Consider the following 19,050-nt stretch of genomic DNA (forward strand, 5'->3'; position numbering starts at 1 on the left):
TCAGGAGACTGAGGCAGGATATCACTTGAGCCCAGCAGTGAGCTTTGACCCCACTACTGCACTGCACTCCAGTCTAGGCCAGAGTAAGATGCTGTCTCAATTATTTTTTTTTTGAGACGGAGTCTCACTCTGTCGCCCAGGCTGGAGGGCAGTGGCCGGATCTCAGCTCACTGCAAGCTCCGCCTCCCGGGTTTACGCCATTCTCCCGCCTCAGCCTCCCGAGTAGCTGGGACTACAGGCGCCCGCCACCTCGCCTGGCTAGTTTTTTGTATTTTTTTTAGTAGAGACGGTGTTTCACCGTGTTAGCCAGGATGGTCTCGATCTCGTGACCTCATGATCCGCCCATCTCGGCCTCCCAAAGTGCTGCGAATTTTTTTTTTTTTAAGAGTATCACCCAGGCTGGAGTGCAGTGGTACAATCTTAGCTCACTGCAACCTCCACCTCCCAGGTTCAAGCAATTCTCCTGCCTCAGCCTCCAGAGTGTAGCTGAGACTACAGGCGTGTGCCACCACGCCTGGCTAATTTTTCTATTTTTAGTAGAAACGAGGTTTTGCCATGTTGGTCAGACTGGTGTAGAACTCCTGACCTCAAGTGATCTGCCCTCCTTGGCCTCCCAAAGTGCTAGGATTACAGGCATGAGCCACCATGCCATGCTCCACCTCAAAATTAAAAAAAAGAAAAAAAATTTAATTTTAAAAGAAAATGGCAAGAAATGAGAAGAGCCAGTAGGCACAAGGGGCTTTTACATTAACAGACTTAGGGTTTGGTCTGCTGCTACAGTACTGGCTTCTTACAATACATTCTGAAATTTATTTTCCTTTTTCCTTGGTGTGTTTCCCTGACAGTGTTTCATAATTCCTATAGAAGATACGTATGTGTGTGAGCATTACAAGAACCATTAAACTGGAAATAAAATTATCTAGCAATGGAAAATTGGGAAATCATGAAGTAGTTATATAATAGGATATTATACAGCTATTAAAATACATTTAAAAACCTTTAATAAAAGATGAAAAACTTTATAATACAATATTAAATGAATGCAAGGTATAAAGTTTTTGTTTGTTTTGGTGTCACCCCTGAGGTATGAACTCAGAAGGATATAAAATTTTATAACCTCTGATTTCGTTTTTAAAGACACACATACACTCTGACATATATATATAAAAATATATTAGCATGTCAAGAGATCTCACAGTGCATGGTAGCATACACATCAGTCTTTTTTTCTTTTTTAAGATCCGGCTTCGCTTTGTCACCATAACTGGAGCGTACTGGTGTGATCACAGCTCACTGCAGCCTCAACATCCTAGGCTCAAGGGATCCTCCGGCCTCAGCCTCCCAAGTAGCTGGGACTACAAGTGCATACCACCACAGCTGGCTAATTTTTTTTATTTTTTGTAGAGATGGGCCATGTTGCCCAGGCTGGTCTCAAACTCCTGGAATCAAGGGATCTGCCTGGCCTCCCTGAATGCTGAGTTTACAAGCATGAGCCACCACACCAAGCCCAGCTATTTTTTAAAAGACTTCCTGGCCAGGCACGGTAGCTCACGCCTGTAATCCTAGCATGTTGGGAGGCTGAGGTGGGTGGATCACTTGAGGTCAGGAGTTTGGGACCAGCCTGGCCAACATGGTGAAACCCCATCTCTACTAAAAACACAAAAATTAGCCAGGCATGGTGGTGCATGCTTGTAAACCCAAATACTCGGGAGGTTGAGGTGGGATGATCGCTTGAACCCAGGAGGCAGAGTTTGCAGTGAGCTGCACCACTGCACTCCAGCCTGGGTGACACAGTGAGACTTCGTCTCAAAACAAACAAACAAAAAAATTTCTTGTAGAGACAAAGTCTCACTACACTGCCCAGGCTGGTCTCAAACTCCTGGGCTCAAGCAAATTTCCCATCTTGGCCTCCTAAAGTGTAGGGACTACAGAGGTGAGCCACCATGCCCAGCCAGGGTCTTTTTTTCTTCACTAAGCTTTTTGCACACCAGAAAGAAGTAACATTTTTAAAGCTTTGCTGCTTCCAAGGCTACACTTACTACTCTGAAATTTATAATCATTCTAAAAATAGCTATTTTTATGCTGATCATTTATTTTGGGGAATTTATGGTCAATCAGAAATTTATGGTCAATCAGAAATTTGGAAGACTACTCAAATTATCAGCTTTTTAAGTTGAACTGTATTAATGGTAAGAAACAGTAACCTACCATATAATACTTTATTACTTACAAGAAACTTCTACATACATCCCTTAATATGACCCTAAGACCCCACTCCTATACCTACTATTGACAGGGGATTAAGTAGGGGACCATAGACACTAAATCCCTTGCTCGAAGTTATTTAGCAAACGATTGAGCCTTGGCTTACACACCTTTCATCCCTAGTCCCCTACTCCTTTCACTGCATCATGCTGTCTTCTCTAACATGTCTCCCTAATTCCTTTTACTAAAAGTTGAAGGACCTAAATTTCCACTTTAAGACTACAAACTAATGTACTAAAAAAAACTGTATTAACAAGAAAAAGACTGGGGAATCAAAAATAAAATATCATCTATTTAATGACAATGCCCATGCCTGAAATTCTGGAGTACTACCAAGGCATAATTACAAATGAAGTAAAAACAGGCCTTTTCACTAAGTACCAATAATAAAATAGAAAAGCACCCTTTGGCACTGAAAAAGATAGATTTATATGTAATCATGCCATGTTACTTTGTAAGCAGTGTACATAAAGGAAAAAAAAAGAGCTTTGGCATTACATAGACCTGGGCATAAATCCTGGTTCTGCAACTTTTCAGCTGTGTAACCTTGAGAAAGGTGTATAACTTCTTTAAGCCTCAATCTTATCAGTAAAAACAGGGTTAATACTTCCTGCCCCAAAGAACAAAGATTAAATAAGTTAACATAAAGGAAAGTGCTCTCCAAACTCTAAAATGTGCAAGAAACAAAACATACAGAAACCCTCAAGAAAAACATTTAAATCAGTTCAGAAATAAGTATCTTATGGCTGGGTTACTGAAGAAAGTATGGTGTTATAAGGCACATTCCTAGTCAATTGTCTTTGCAAAAAAGTGACAGTGTTAGAAAGAATACTGTTAGATCAGACATGGATCTAAGTCTTCCCCAGACTTGACAGGACCCAGTCTATGACCATAAATAAACTCTTACCACTTCCTCCACCTAAAATAAAAAAATTAAAGCATCCCAAAAAAGTGTATGAAATAATAGAAGAAAACAAACTGCAATTTCAAAGAAAAAACAGAAAACAGTAACTTTGTTCAACCTTACCTACTTCTTAGAAAAATATGCTTCGCCTGTTTAATTATTTTTTCCAGAAGCCCTTCACTGGACTGTAATGAATTAATTTCATTTTTATCAAAAGCTTGAGGACCTGAAAGTCTCATTCTCTTGTGGCCAAAAGGTGCACTTGCTGGATGAGGCATCATGATGGAACTCAAGGTCTGTTTATGAAACTAACAAAAACAGTCATTTTAAATAACCAATATCCACATTAGTAAATGCTACTACACAGTATTTTATCAAAACATGGCTGACATCTTAGAAACACTGAAAGGAATGGATTTGAACCACATATGAAAACAATCCAACCTTGGAGAAAAATGCTAGCATCTACTAGGTCACACTTAATGCAAGTCTGTAAAGAGAAGGGTCCCTCTCAAGCTGTAACTTTTTTCCTTTTCTTATGTCAGATGGGTAACGCGACGACATCCTAATATGGTTTGAGGGAGTCACAACTCACGCATGAGCATGAAAGCCCAATCATGCTTTTGAATCACAAAAGGATCTCAAGCTTTTTTATTTTAAAGGTTTTAAAATGTAAAACAATCCTCTTCATTGAGTCTCATAAATAGAACATATACAAGCAGTAAATAGTTCTTTCACTATACCCTAGATGAGAGGTTCTCAAACCCGGCTGCCTATCTGAATCTCCTGAGGAGCTTTTTAAAAACAACTCTTGTATCATCACAATCAACTGAACCAGGTTTTGGGGTCGGGCAGGGGAGGTTGTAATATACACTCCTATGAAATTTCACAGGATATTCTTTTGAAATTACCCTGGCCTGTGAACCAGCTCTCTGGAAACAGTTGCAGATGATCTATAAGTAGAACATGTCCTAAAATAAAACTAGTCTGTTCACAGACTCTGGCAAGACATTTTCCCTTACCTCCCCCAGTCAGAATCACCCTTCCCTCTGCACTTTAGCACCATGTTTCTTACACCTCTACTTTAAAACCTGTATATCTCTACCACTAGAAGGTATGCTTGGGGATAGGGACAGTATTCTGATTATCTCTATTCCCCTAGGAAACAGCAAGGAGCTTTCATATCAGACAATGAATATTGTTGCTATGTGAATAATCAAGACTCAGCAGAGGAGCAGGACGCTTTGTGCATACTCACTGCCCTGGACATGCTCACCACAGTGCAAAGAAAAGCATTTATTTCCTTACCTCTCTAATCAGGAGATGCAAATTATGCTCTAGGACATAAAGGTGGTCCTCTGGACATTGCTTCTCAGTAGCAGATTTTTGGGATTTCTTATCATTTGAGGAATGGCACAGAGAAATAGATAACTGCAAGCCTATTTATAAAAAGGAGGACAGATGTAAATAACCCGAAATATAGAAAGGTACAAACTGTCTTCATAAAGTATAATCATAGTTCATTTGCAAAAGGTATATTCTAAACTTGAAGATCAGACCTAATGATTAATATCTGTATATCAAGATTACTATTCGGCTGAGTGCAGTGGCTCACGCCTGTAATCCCAGCATGTTGGGAGGCCAAGGCGGGCGGGTCACAAGGTCAGCGGATCAAGACCATCATGGCCAACATAGTGAAATTCCATCTACTAAAAATACAAAAAAATTAGCTGGGCATGGTGGCATGTGCCTATACTCCCAGTAGCTCGGGAGGCTGAGGCAGGAGAATCACTTGAACCAGGAGGTGGACAGGTTGCAGTGAGCCAAGATCACACCATTACACTCCAGCCTGAACAATAAAATGGAAACTTTATCTAAAAAACAAACAAAAAAAAAACTATTCATGAATATAATAAACTACCATGTATTTTAACAATTCAAATTCTGTTGACATATAATATGGCTGCTGCCCTTGAACTGTGGCTAAAGACTGGTGAAAAAGCTATATATTAATTCTTTTTTTCCTTTAAAATAAGAGTTGGTAGTCAGTCTTACTGCGTAAAAGACAGTCTTCCCTGCTCCCATGAGAAGTAGGATGGAATTTCTCACTGCTAAAACCTACTTCCTTCTAAGACGACAGTCCTTAGAATTTATGTAAAAAACAAGTGCAAAGCTAAATACAAACTGATCCCCAGGGCAAGTCTACCTGCTTTTGAATAATACAATGAAAATTCAGTTTCTACAAATTTGAGACTATTATAAGTAAACTCTTTCTTTTTTTATAATTTTTTTTGGTTTTAGTAGAGATGGGATTTCACCATGTTGGCCAGGCTGGTTTCAAACTCTTGACCTCAGGTGATATGCCTACCGTGGCCTCACATAGTGCTGGGATGACAGGCGTAAGAGTAAACATTTTTAAATTGGCCTCTCATTTAGACAATAAGGCAGGATCCCTGAAATATCTCCCTTCAAAGCAACTGTTGCTAAATAACTGTAGCTATGCTAGCGCAAATTTTCTTTTCTCTTGACCATGATAATGACTACATAAGTGCAAATTTTAAACATGTAGCTTAAAAATCCAAGGGTCACACTATTTAGGACAGAACAGATTTCACAGTGTAGTTTGTGTTACTTGCTTTACTGGCTGTCACTATGGATAGCACACTATTTCTTTGCTCTCCTTATTCTCCCAACACACCCTAAGAGCTACCTTCTCTGTCCTATTCCCCAAAACACAAAGTCCTGTTCATAAAGTCGAAAAAGGGCTGCTCTTACTCGGAAAGGGCTGAGAGATAATCTGGTTTTTCACCACAATGTGAGGGATTTGTGATTTAATTTGAACAGCTTCCCGAGAGAGCTGTGCAAAAATTTCTTTACATAAGAGAACATTTTGTGCCGCTTCTAATTTTGTCTGCCAATGCGGGGAACCTGAAAGACAAGAAATATATGTATCAATTATCTAACCATATTATGCATTAACTAGTTTAAATGGTGATCTGAATACACATGACAAAAGTTTAGAAAAACACTACATTACAGTATATTCTTTTTTTTCTATTCAGTCTCTATAGAGACTGTCAAAAATTGCCAATGCCAACTGTTACAAATCATCCCGGCAGGGTATTGAGACGTTCCCTGCCACCCCAAGCTTTCATTCCTGAAGAGGAAGTTTCAATTTCTGAAGAGGGAAGTATCAATTAGCAATAATCATGCCACAGATAAACCTCATTGGATATGATACTACCAATGTGCAAAGATATATTCTTTCCAAATTATAAAAATCTCACTTCTTTAACAGAGAAAACCAGTAAAAAAGTCCAATCTTAAAAAAAAAGTTGCCGGAGGCTCACGCCCGTAATCCTAGCACTTTGGGAGGCTGAGGTGGGTGGATCACCTGAGGCTGAGTGTTCAAGACCAGCCCGACCAACATGGAGAAACCCCATCTCTACTAAAAATACAAAATTAGCCAGGCATGTGGCGCATGCCTGTAATCCCAGCTACTCGGGAGGCTGAGACAGGAGAATCATGAACCTGGGAGGTGGAGGTTGCAATGAGCTGAGATCATGCCACTGCTCTCTAGCCTGGGCAACAAGAGAGAAACTCGGTCTCAAAAAAAAAAAAAAACAAAAAACTGCACAGCTATTCACTAATGGTTTACTGACAAATTTTAGAAGTACATTTTGAACTGTTCTTACTTCAAAATATCTATTTTTCCTACCTATATTTATCTTCAGTTTATTTTAAAACGTCAGCTCAAATAAGACCAGAAATTAGAGGACAGAACATAACCATACCTGGTTTGGATTTGGGCAAAGGTCGTTTGAAGAGGTTAACTGTGCCGAGGTCGCCTATATCTGGAGCCTGTTTTTGTATTGAAACCTATATGACAACAAAAACAAAAAGGGTTAACAAATTAACTTCAGGCTATTCATAAGAAATTACTTGAAAAATATTTTGACAAATACCTTGATATATGCAGACCCCTCTAAATCACTAGGAATTTGGACATCAAGAGGACAGTAATCTTCAGGTATCTTTTTATCCAGATCAAGATCTGTATTCTTTATGACTTCAAATGTACCATGATGAGGAAAGAGAGATCCTAATGTTGTATTAAAAACAGGAAAATAAAAAACAGTTAACATATTATTCTGACACACATTATTAAGTATATAATACTTGACATCCACATCACTGAATCACAAAGTTAAGTTCCCACTAAAAAACATGTTTTGGGGGAAAGGGTGAGGAGTGGTGAGCAAAGGAAAGAAAGATAACAGTGTTGGGGGGTAAGTTATTTACCTTAAAAAAATAACACTTCTTAGTCTAATGACATCATTACAATAAGAATTCCACAGAAAATCCAAATTGTTTTATTCTAATGGAGTATTGATAAAAATGGTGTACTCACAGGGCGGGTGCAGTGGCTCACGCCTGTAATCCCAGCACTTTGGGAGGCAGAGGTGGGCGGATCACCTGAGGTCAGGAGTTCAAGACCAGCCATGACCAACATGGAGAAATCCCGTCTCTACTAAAAATACAAAATTAGCCAGGTGCGGTGGCGCATGCCTATAATCCCAGCTACTCGGGAGGCTAAGGCAGGAGAATCGCTTGAACCCAGGAGACGGAGGTTGCGGTGAGCTGAGATCACACCATTGCACTCCAGCCTGGGCAACAAGAGCAAAACTCTGTCTCAAAAAAAAAAGAAAAAGAAAAAAAAAAGGGTGTACTCCTAGAAAACAATTCCTCAGATTGAAACTTTGGGGATGAAATACTTCTGGAGCTTAGCCTCTCTACTAAGGTTTCAACTAAGTGCTCTGCATCCAACAAACAGAAAGACAGGATAGTGCACATAGCAACTTTTTTTCAACCAGTTTCCTAGATTTTTTACTTTATTTTTTATTATCTTTTTAGAGACAGGGTCTCCCTGTCTCCCAGACTGCAGTGTGGTGGTGCAATCACAGCTCACTGTAGCCTCAAACTCCTAGGATTTAACAATCCTACCACTTCAGCCTCCGAGGTAACTAGGACTGCAGGTACATGCCATCACACCCAGCTAATTTTAAATTTTTTTTATTTTAGAGATAGGGTCTGTGTTGTCTAGTCTGGTCTTGAACTCCTGGGCTCAAGCAATCCTCCCACCTTGGCCTGCCCAAGTGCTGAGATTACAGGCGTGAGCCACTGTGCCCAGCCCAGTTCCTAGATTTTGTGTGATGTGTTTTTGTGTAGTTCAGAAATTTGGGTGAGTTGTTCTGGACCACTGAATTATGTAAGAAATAGATGGTTCAGTGTAACTGGTTTTATAACAAAGGAAGATGCTAAAGATTTTCTTGCAATTAAAAACAATGTGATCGAATCCTTTCATAATTAATCATGAGTGACTACCCCAAAGAAAGAATTAAAGTTCCTATACAAAGATTATTTGTGGAAAAGAAAATATCCAAAACGAGAAAGCACTGCTTCTAGAGACCACCTATTAAAATTTTTAAATGGCCTTGTCATCTTTAATTCATCTTTATAATGAGATTTAAGCTTCAGGATTCAAAATACCCCAATTAATAATAGTGTTGAAGCATGTCATTCCTCCAGTATTTGACTTAACCACCTTACCTTACCTTTTTTTAATTTTAGGATAATGATAGCAAATGAATCTTTCAGATATCACTCTACCATTATTTCAACTATCAAAGCCAAGACTCCTTGCCTCCTCCCCTGATATTCACAGCTTTTACCCCATTGAGCTATGAAGTTTTTCCATATAGCCAGTCCCTCTGATTGCCTCAGCAGCTTATAAAACATTGCCATTATTACCCTGTAAAACCTACTATTTGCTATAACTCAACAACTAAGAATTTATATCAAAAAATATGAAGTCAACATCATCAAACTTTAGTATGCCCCTAAAAGTTGCATGCCCTAAGTTAGTGTTGTAGCCCTAGTTTGATGGGAAAAAGGAAAGCAAACGTTTCTGCCACCCTTTCTCTTCACTCAGGACATAAAAACAGCTTGGCAGATTTATGAGAAAAGAAACAGTAAAGAATAGAAAGTTTCTTTCCTCCTTTCATGTCCAGTTTTTTTGTTTGTTTAATTCTCAGAAGAACACCTGCATCAGCTCCAGTTTTTTTGTTTGTTTTTTGAGACAAGGTCAGGCTGGAATACAGTGCTGCAATCTCAGCTCACTGCAGCCTGAACCTCCTGGGCTCAAGGGATCATCCTGCCTCAGCCTCCTGAGTAGCTGGGACTAACAGGCATGCAACACCACGCCCAGCTGATTTTTGTATTTTTTGTAGAGACGAAGTTTTGCCATGTTGCCCAGGCTGGTATCGAATTCCTGAGCTCAAGCAATCTGCCCACCTCAGCCTCCCAAAGTGCTAGGATTACAGGTGTGAGACACCACACCCGGCCATGTTCAGTTTTTAAGCGTTACAGGTAAGGCCTTGATTGAGGAGTGTAGTTCTACCTCATTTCTAACAAAAAAGTCAATTATGCTTCAAGGTGTGCCAGCACATAAACCCCATCTTTGAGCTTTCTGTTAAGTGTACCTACAAGGTTTTGAAATAGAAACTAGACTATTTATTATAAGGCTCTAATAAGAGTGGTTTTGGCTTAAATGAACAGAAATTAAAATTTTGAAACATTACACATAGCTGAGAGATAATATATTATAGAAGGATGTTTAACATTATACTTACACAGAAAGCATAGTTTTTTGTTTGTTTGTTTTTGAGATGGAGTCTCGCTCTGTCCCCCAGGCTGGAGTGCAATGGTGCGATCTTGGATCATTGCAACCTCCACCTCGTGGGTTCAAGCAATTCTAGTGCCTCAGCCTCCCAAGTAGCTAGGATTACAGGTGCATGTTACCATGCCTGGCTAATTTTTTGCATTTTTGGTAGAGACGGAGTTTTGCCATGTTGTCTGGGCTCATCTTGAACTCCTGGCCTCAAGTGATCCACGCGCCTTGGCCTTCCAAAGTGCTAGGATTACAGGCATGAGCCATCGCGCCTGGCCAGAAAGTATAGTTTTTAATAATATTCATACCTGCACTTCTGTAGCTCAGATCTCCAAGAATTTTATCTCCAACTTTTCGAAGTTTCCAGTGTTGCCGTAATCGCAAAAGCTCAGAATTGAAGTCTCTTTGTAGCTTGTTTTCTTGGTTTTCAGTAACTGATTTAGTCAGTCTTTCTGCCCCCTTCAATAGGATTTGTGCTGCTCCAGCAAGTGACTTCTTTTTAGATATCAACTGCAACGTCTGAGGATTCTATCAAAAACAACGCAAACATGCAGTTCTGCAGGATTTTTAAATGACTCTAAAATTACATATTTTATCAATAATAAAATGAAGTTAAAGAAGAGCAAAAAAGAGGGGCAAGTACACATAACAGTGGTTTTTATAAAATAACCTTAACCTATTTCTTTGTTCAACTCACCCAAAGCTTTACTTATGTTAAATCAAAAACACTACAATGGCCTCTAGCCAGAACTTACAATTGCATCAACTTTGTCCAGCCTGTTAGGGTCCCCTCCTAATGTACTGTCATTTCTCTCCTTATATATTGCTACCCCCCATCCTGTACATACACATATAGAGTTATATATAACCTTTTTGGCACTCATTATACTTCTGATTAACATCTATAATCTCTGCTTCAATGTAACCTGCATTGGCAGAAACCGCTATATCCACAAACCCTAGAACAATGCCTGGCACATAATATTTGATTTAATGAATGAATGAATGACTGCAATGGGTATAACTGTAAAATTATCTTGTATTTTGTAGCTTACCATAGTTTGTATCTTACCATAAGCTATTAAAGTGCTTTTGGAATTAAGAATAAAATCACGAGGCATGAACTTTTTTTCTTTTGAGATGGAGTCTTGTTCTGTCACCCAGGCTAGAATGTAGTAGCACCATCTTGGCTCACCATAGCCTTGACCTACTGGCTCAAGTGATCCTCTCGCTTCAGCTTCCTGAGAAGCTGGGACTCCAGATGCGCAACACCAAGCCTGGCTTTTTTTGTTTTTTGTTTTGGTAGAGACAGGGTCTCGCTATGTTGCCTGGGGTAGTCTCAAACTCCTGGCCTCCTGTTTTGGCTCCCCAAAGTGTTGGAATTACAGGCATTAGCCACTGCACCCTGCCATTGCTAATATTAAATGTACTTCACTGAATCCTAATTTTTTTGGAAAACTGATCAGAAATCAAAATCTATGTATCATATATACATACATAAATACCCAGCATTACCATAATTTGTGTATTTTACTAACCAGTTTAATAAAGATTTCCGGCTGTATGAGAATCAAAAATCACATAAAAAGCTTCATAAAAATATCAAAATAATCTTTTGATCATATTGAGGAACGTAAATAAAAGAGTTCCTGGAGATCTTAAGAAATTCCTGGAGTCTCCTTTCTGGGAAAAGCACAGAATAGTAGAAAAGGCAGTGGGGTTATGAGTTAGGTGCTGGAGTTCTAGTCTTGGCTCTCTAACTACTGGCTTGACAGCAACTTGAAGATATTACAAATCTCTAAGCTTTAGTTTTCTCTCTGTAAAATGAAGAAAGCCGATTTAGGGAACTCTATTAGTCCCTCAGCACAATGTTTCTAGATTCTGAAACTATTACTATGTGAGTAATTCTATTCAATTAATTGTATTTACAAATGGGTTCTAACAGTCATTACTTCCTCTCCATGACTAATTTGGTTATGGTCCTGACACTTGTTTTCCTTAAGGACCCAAGCAGCCTCAATGATTTCAGACTATTCACCAACTCCTCTTTCTGCTGCTTCTCTTTCATCTTCAAATGTTCAAAAATTGAATATATTGTTTATGAAATATCAGCAATTCTACCCAGCTCTCAATATGCTCCGTAATTTGGCCTAACCTTTTTTTTTTTTTTTTTTTTTTTTTTGAGACGGAGTCTTGCTCTGTCACCGGGGCTGGAGTGCAGTGGCCAGATCTCAGCTCACCACAAGCTCCGCCTCCTGGGTTTATGCCATTCTCCTGCCTCAGCCTCCCGAGTAGCTGGGACTACAGGCGCCCGCCACCTCCCCGGCTAGTTTTTTGTATTTTTTTTTTTTTAGTGGAGACGGGGTTTCACCATGTTAGCCAGGATGGTCTCCATCTCCTGACCTCGTGATCTGCCCGTCTCGGCCTCCCAAAGTGCTGGGATTACAGGCTTGAGCCACTGCGCCCGGCCCTAATTTGGCTGAACCTTTCTAATCCATCCCCTAAAAAAAAAAGGAGGGAAGGATTAGATGGAAAGACAGGGACTTAGAGAAAATAACTTCTTAATTTAAGGTCACACAGTTAATGAAGGCAGAGGCAGGACTTGAATCCAGGTCTACCTGATTCCAAAGCCATTATATCATCACATTTTTGTGTAATATATCACAGACCAAGGATCCAGGCTATAAGAATTTGTTAAGATTTGGTAACTTTTAAAGTATTACTTCTTTTTTTTTTTTTTTTTTTGAAACGGAGTCTCCCTCTGTCGCCCAGGCTGGAGCGCAGCGGCACAATCTCGGCTCAATGCAACCTCCCCCTCCCGGGTTCAAGCAATTCTCCAGCCTCCGCCTCCTGAGTAGCTGGAGCTACAGGTGCCCGCCATCATGCCTGGCTAAATTTTGTTATTTTTAGTAGAGACAAGGTTTCACGGTTTTAGCCAGGATGGTCTCAATCTCCTGACCTCATGATCTGCCCACCTGAGCCTCCCAAAGTGCTGGGATTACTGGTATGAGTCACCGCGCCTGGCCTTAAAAGTATTACATTCTTAACGAACCTTAACTCTTCCAAGAATCATAGGTATATAACACAAAAATAAAGGAAATGCAGTTGTATGGTTTTGTTTTAGACCAGTTAGTCTTTAAATCTTCATCTGGACTTAATTTTGCAAGAAAGGAAGATGGAACATTACACACAAAGCCAAAAAAGGGTCCTGGGATTTAAAAAATAAAATTTTATTATTCAATTAAAGTCCACAAATACCTGTTTTGGAGGAAGTGCATCCTGAGAGACAGGATCAAGAGTCATAAATTTTTTATCCCTAACAATACTGAGAACGTCATAGAGAACACACATCTCTGTCAGGGCACTTCTCAAATTGTTCCTCACTGAGTCCCAAGGCCAAAGGGAAGGTTGAAATTTTACTACTCCTAAAGAGAGAGAGAGAAAAAAAAAGAAATACAGAAGTATTCATTACATTGAATGGCAGACAGCTCACTTAGTTTTAAAAAGTACCGAAAGGAGAAATAATGAATTTAATTTCAAATTGTTCTCTTATTTATCCCATCCCCTCCACCCTTTCTTATATCTTTGTTAACATTCACATTAGCATTCCTACAATCGCAAAATGAATGACATCTATTTTCACAGGTTAAATTTATCATTACAACATTATAGACTCAAGTATCTTTCCAAATTCATGTAAACCTTTTAAATAATCTTCTTACAGTTTTTAGAACTTGAATTCACAATTGTACACAATTTCCAAAATACAGAAAGGTAGAAAACGAAAATGACCTGTAATGCCAGCCACTATTAGTATATCTTCCTTTTAACCATTAAAAAAAAGTATTGTTATTAAATACATGAACATTCACCATAAAGAGTTCACACGATAAAGAATTAGAGGGTAAAAAGTGAAAGTTTTCCTTCATTCCCCACCCCTGATTCTCTCCCCTCCTGAGAGGTAACCACTATTAACACATGGGGCATACCCTTTCAAAGGTTTTTCTATGCACCTACATACACCTATTTCCAATTTTCTATTACTTGCTTTTTGCCCCGCCCCCACTTAATATTTCCTAGAGACACTTCCATGTTAGCACTTATAGGTCTACCTAATTCTTTTAACACTGTATGATATTCTGGAACATGGATGTATGGTATGTTTAACCATTTGTATTTAATGGACATGTAGATTGCTTCCAAAAGGTAGACTGCTTCCAACAACGCTAGCAGTGGTAAACACCTTGAATATATACCCTGTATACGTGCACCTTTTTCTGCAGCTTCAATTTTTAGCCGTGGTAATAGAGAATCAAAGGAGATACACATTTAAAAGTTTCGGCTGGGTGCAGTGGCTCAGGCCTGTAATCCCAGCGCTCTGGGAGGCTGAGGCAGGGCGGATCACCTGAGATCATGTCTTTAAGACCAGCCTGGCCAACATGGTGAAACCCTATCTCTACTAAAAATACAAAAATTAGCCGGGTAGGGTGCCGCGTGCCTATAGTCCCAGATACTAGGGAAGCTGAGGTGGAAGAATCATTGGAATCCAGGAGACAGGGGTTGCAATGAGCCGAGATCGCACCACGGCACTCCAGTCGGCAGCAGAGCAAGACTCCGTCTCAAAAAAAACAAAACAAACAAACAAAAGTTAAAATTAAATTTTGGCACATACTAAACTGCCAATTGTCTTTCAAAATCACTACCAGTTCACATTCCTAGCCGTGAATATTAACAATCTTTTCAATTTCTGCCAATTTTGTGCATGGAAAGAGTATCTTAATCATGTTTTAATTTCCCAGTCCCTACTAATGAGATTGAGTCTACGTTTTGTTTATTGGTATCTGAAGTCTCTTCTCTATGAGCTGTTTATATCTTTGGCCCATTTTTCCAAAGTGTCATCATTTTCTTTTCAGTTTGAAGGGACTTTTTGAATACAGAAGATATCAACTAAATTTGTGTTACATGGGTAGAACTTCTCCCAGTCTGTCATTTATCTTTTTACTTTGCTTATGGCATCTTTTCCCATTATTTTTAAATTTTATGTAAGTAATATATCTATCGTTTGTAAGGTAGGTGGGTGAGTGTGTGGTTGTGTGTGTGGGTGTTAGCATCTTGTTCTGTTACCCAGGCTGGAGTGCGGTGGCACAATCATAGCTCACTGCAGCCTTGATCTCACTGGCTCAATCCATCCTCCTCCTTCAGCCTCCCCAGGAGCTGGGACCACAGACGTGCACCACCACGCCCAGCAAATGTTTTTTAATTTGTAGAGACAGGAGCTCCCTATGTTGCTCAGGCTGGTCTTGAACTCCTGGGCTCCAGTGATCCTTCTATTTTGGACTCCCAAAATGTTGGGACTACAGGTGTGAGCCACCATGCCTGTCTCATTATTTCCTAAATTAAGAAGATCTATCCTACTCCCAGAATAATACAACTATTCTTTCATTATTTCTTTTAACACTTTGTTTTGCTTTCTTCATTTGGCACCTCAATCCTCAAAAATTATTGTGGAAATAATTTTTGTGTGAGGTATAAAGTAGTATTTACGTTTTTTCGCAAATGGACTCCTAATAATCCTAACAGCACTGCCCTGAAAAAACATCTTTAAATTCCCATTTACACCGGGTCTGCTGCATAATTAAATTAAGAATTGTGATTTGTTTTTTTTTCCCAAAAATACTTGACAATAATGAGAATCTGAAACCCACTCATTGTTTCTTCACTTCCCTCCTAACCAGCCTCCTTCCTTCCAGTTTTGCTTTCCCTATAATTCATTTACTGGAAAGCATCTAGGGTAACCTTTAACAAAATCATGTCTCTACTTATCCTGCGAAAGTTTGCAGTGGTCTTAACACTAGTCAAACGCTTATCCTGGCCTACGGGGCTCTACATGATCTGGACCCGCCTACCTTTTGGACCTCGTCACACATTCCAGTCAACACTGACCTCTTTTCTGTAGGTGCTACTATCATCATCCACACCGAACAAGGATGCAAAGTAACTCGCCAAAGGTCACGCAGCCGGCAAAGGGCAGAGCCCTGATCTAAGACTCTTAGCCACTAAGTGGGCCACATTAAAGGCCTTCTACGGAGAAGCATTCATTTAAACATTTCACCGTTTGACAGTGTCTCAAACGCTACCACTCAAGGAGACCCGCAGGAGTACTGCGTAAAGTCGTGTCCTAACTTGTCCGGCAGCAACAAAAAGATGACGACCGGTATCCTTACGCTTCCCCTCGTGGGACACTCAAAAGTTCTCGCACGCACAGGATCTCCCCCATCGAGGAAGAGGCGGAGGGCAGCCACCCGGGTCTGCTGGGACCCAGACCGGAGGACTCGGGCAGCAGATGCAGGCCTTACCTTCCTCGTCGTCCTGGTCTGCGCTGGACCCGGCGCCCGGCCAGTCCTGCGCGTCGCCCTCGGTCCCCGCCGCCTCCTCCTCCTCGGAGCCCGAACCCTGGCTGAAGTCGATCCGCTGGGCTAGACGCGCCAGATTCTGCGACATGGACAGCGGCGGCAGGTACGTCTCGGTGCCATCGAGGCCCACCTCATGGACCTGCTTCTCGCAGGCCGATTCGATGCTGATCCGCACTGCGCGCACCCCGGACATGCTGGCGGCGTCAGCCAGCGGTGGGAGGACACCCACACGAGCCAAAAAACGAGGTACGAAGAGGAGGCCTCCCAGCGAAGAGCCGGGAACCCAGCACCCCGGAGCCGCGGTGCCTCAGAAGGCCCTCGGGAAACCGAAAGCAACGCTCAGGCTGGAAACAAAAGAGCTGACCCAGCAACTTTCCCAGAACGCACTGCAAGCTCCCCTCCGGGCGTCTTTCGGAGCAAAACTGGGCAGGCGCGGAAGCTCCTGGACTCCCGAGAGCGCTTCCGGTGAATCAACATGCAGAGTGGGGTAAACTTCCCGGCCCATAAGAGGCGTGGCCGGCAGCGGGAGGCAAAGACCGGTTCAGGAGCCCAGAGTGGCTCTCTGCTTTTAAGCCTGCGTTTGTTTAAAAAGCGGATGAGGAAAGAAAGCTGCAGAGGCGAAAAGAGTCAAGGAAAAAGAAATTAATGGATCCTTGGATCTTAGCAATGAGAGTCCTGTTGAGAGAACTGAGATCTGGTGGCGCGCGCCTGTGGCCCCAGCTACGCGGGTGGCTGAGGCGGGAGGATCGCTTGAGCCCAGGAGATGGAGGCTGCAGTAAGCCGAGATCTCACCACTGCACTCCAGCCTAGGCAACAGAGTGGGATCCCTTCTCAAAACGAAAGTTTTTTTAAATTAGTAAGAAACTTTTTAAAGAAACACTATCTGAAGAGTTAGAAATTAAGGGCATGGCTTGGGGGAAACAATCGTGCTTATCACCACTTAAAATTATACTAATTATTTGGTTTCATGTTAGTTATAACTCTATGACAGCCAATATTTGCAGCAGACATAATAGGCTCTGGCATGTAATAAGTACTTAATATTTATTTTATGCCCGAGTAACAATAAATAATGTTGATCTCACTTTTTTATTAGTGATGGGGTCCCGCTGTGTTTCCCAGGCTGAGTGCAATGGTTATTCACAAGTGCTATCAGCACACTACAGCCTGGAACTCCTGGGCTCAAATGATGCTCCTGCCTTAGCCTCCTGAGTAGCTGGGACTATAGGAGTGTGTCACCATGCCTGGCCTACAAATAATATTTAAAAGATTAAGAAGAAGTGGTATAACTTCAGTCTTTGGGTCTCTAAGAACGGATTTCATTAGTAGGAAATCCACAGAAAAAGATGGATTATCTTATATTACAAACCTCTATATTTCATTTAAGGAATTATATATACCGTTTATCGTGAGTGTTGACCAGGTTTTGTTCTGACCAAGATGTATCTAGGTTTTGAACTACTTTCCTAAGGTATTTAGGGAAATACAGTTGCCCTGGTGTTAGTCCCTGCTGAAGAAGAAAGCAGATGGCGGTGTGTGGAGGGGGTTGAATTTTCATGAGAGAAACCTATTTCTGGCAAGCTGCACAGTCTGTCGCACAATCATGTTTGAGAACAGTACTTGCTTTTCGTGTAAATTTGTAAAAAAAATTTTTTAAACTTTATTTTAAAATCTGATTAATAGCCAGGCACAGTGGCAGTCTAACAGCAGTGCAGACAAAAACAAGACAACAAATGAGTAGGATTCCTAGAATAAGTAACAGCTTTTGCCACCAAGTGTTCAAGATCAAAACTAGCTGCTTAGCCAGTTGTTTAAAGATGTGTTGAATCTGAAAGTTTAGTTGTTGAGGTTTTCATATTATCCATTAACGTAGTCATATTATCTGATTCATCTGGGATACAGACATAACACACAGTTTTTATGATAGTGCAGGTTCGTCCCTGGGCTTCAGTGAGTATGTCAAAAGCCATATGGTTTTGTAATATAGCCTTTTCCATAAGAGTAACTTTATTGTTTAATAATGGAATACCCATGTAGCTGTAGTTTGGGTATAATTGGTTAGGACCTCTATATGCCAAATAACATCTTCAACACTCAGTTGTGGTATGAAGATGGAAGCTAAATGATCATACCAATGGAACACAGAATGAACCCAATGAGATCATAAATAAGGAAAATGTGCAGGTTTTGGCAAAGTACGAACTACTCGACCATATGGTTAAGCATAACCTGAAGAACATCATCCTAACTATCCTGGAAGTAACCATGGCTATAGGTTAGTGCCACATAGCCAAAATGTTCCATTTGGAGCTAATCAATAAATACATTCAATGGCATGTCAGTCAGTACATTGTAATATAATGGTGTGAATATACAGTTCTTTGGGTATCCATCCCATATCTCCAGTGCTTTTGGGCCAGATATCTTTGGTATGATTTCTCTGTTCCCAACACAAAGGGGCAAAGTGGCTGGGCACGGTGGTTCATGCCTATAATCCTCCACTTTGGGAGAATGAGGTAGGTGGATCACCTGAGGTCAGGAATTCGAGACCAGTGTGGCCAGGAATTCAAGACCAGTGTGGCCAACATGGTGAAACCCTGTCTCTACTAAAAATACAAAAACTAGCTGGTCGTGGTGGTGCATGCCTGTAATCTCAGGTACTCAGAAGGCTGAGGCAGAAGAATCACTTGAACCCAGGAGGCAGAGATTACAGTGAGCCAAGATCTCACCACTGCACT

At 40.8% G+C, this 19,050-nt stretch overlaps 1 protein-coding gene, 1 non-coding gene and 1 pseudogene across 2 annotated transcripts in view; all 3 read right to left on the reverse strand.

Moving 5' to 3' along the window:
* Nucleotides 1-16,780, reverse strand: part of MED17 (mediator complex subunit 17) — a 28,781-nt gene extending 12,001 nt beyond the window's left edge. The window contains exons 1-8 of the mRNA XM_010357353.2: nucleotides 16,256-16,780; nucleotides 13,158-13,324; nucleotides 10,208-10,427; nucleotides 7,135-7,271; nucleotides 6,964-7,048; nucleotides 5,945-6,097; nucleotides 4,478-4,608; nucleotides 3,293-3,477 (exon numbers count right to left, since the gene is read on the reverse strand). Of these exons, the coding sequence (XP_010355655.1) occupies nucleotides 3,293-3,477; nucleotides 4,478-4,608; nucleotides 5,945-6,097; nucleotides 6,964-7,048; nucleotides 7,135-7,271; nucleotides 10,208-10,427; nucleotides 13,158-13,324; nucleotides 16,256-16,505 (1,328 nt within the window). The 5' untranslated portion in view covers nucleotides 16,506-16,780. The remainder of the gene's footprint in view (nucleotides 1-3,292; nucleotides 3,478-4,477; nucleotides 4,609-5,944; nucleotides 6,098-6,963; nucleotides 7,049-7,134; nucleotides 7,272-10,207; nucleotides 10,428-13,157; nucleotides 13,325-16,255) is intronic.
* LOC115893795 lies at nucleotides 3,709-3,809 on the reverse strand. The gene has a single exon (XR_004053847.1). It is a non-coding gene; the product is annotated as a small nucleolar RNA U13 (small nucleolar RNA).
* LOC115893819 lies at nucleotides 6,232-6,427 on the reverse strand (annotated as a pseudogene).
* Nucleotides 16,781-19,050: the final 2,270 nt, after the last annotated feature.

Source organism: Rhinopithecus roxellana, chromosome 15 (assembly GCF_007565055.1).
Source record: "Rhinopithecus roxellana isolate Shanxi Qingling chromosome 15, ASM756505v1, whole genome shotgun sequence".
Classification (NCBI taxonomy): domain Eukaryota; kingdom Metazoa; phylum Chordata; class Mammalia; order Primates; family Cercopithecidae; genus Rhinopithecus; species Rhinopithecus roxellana.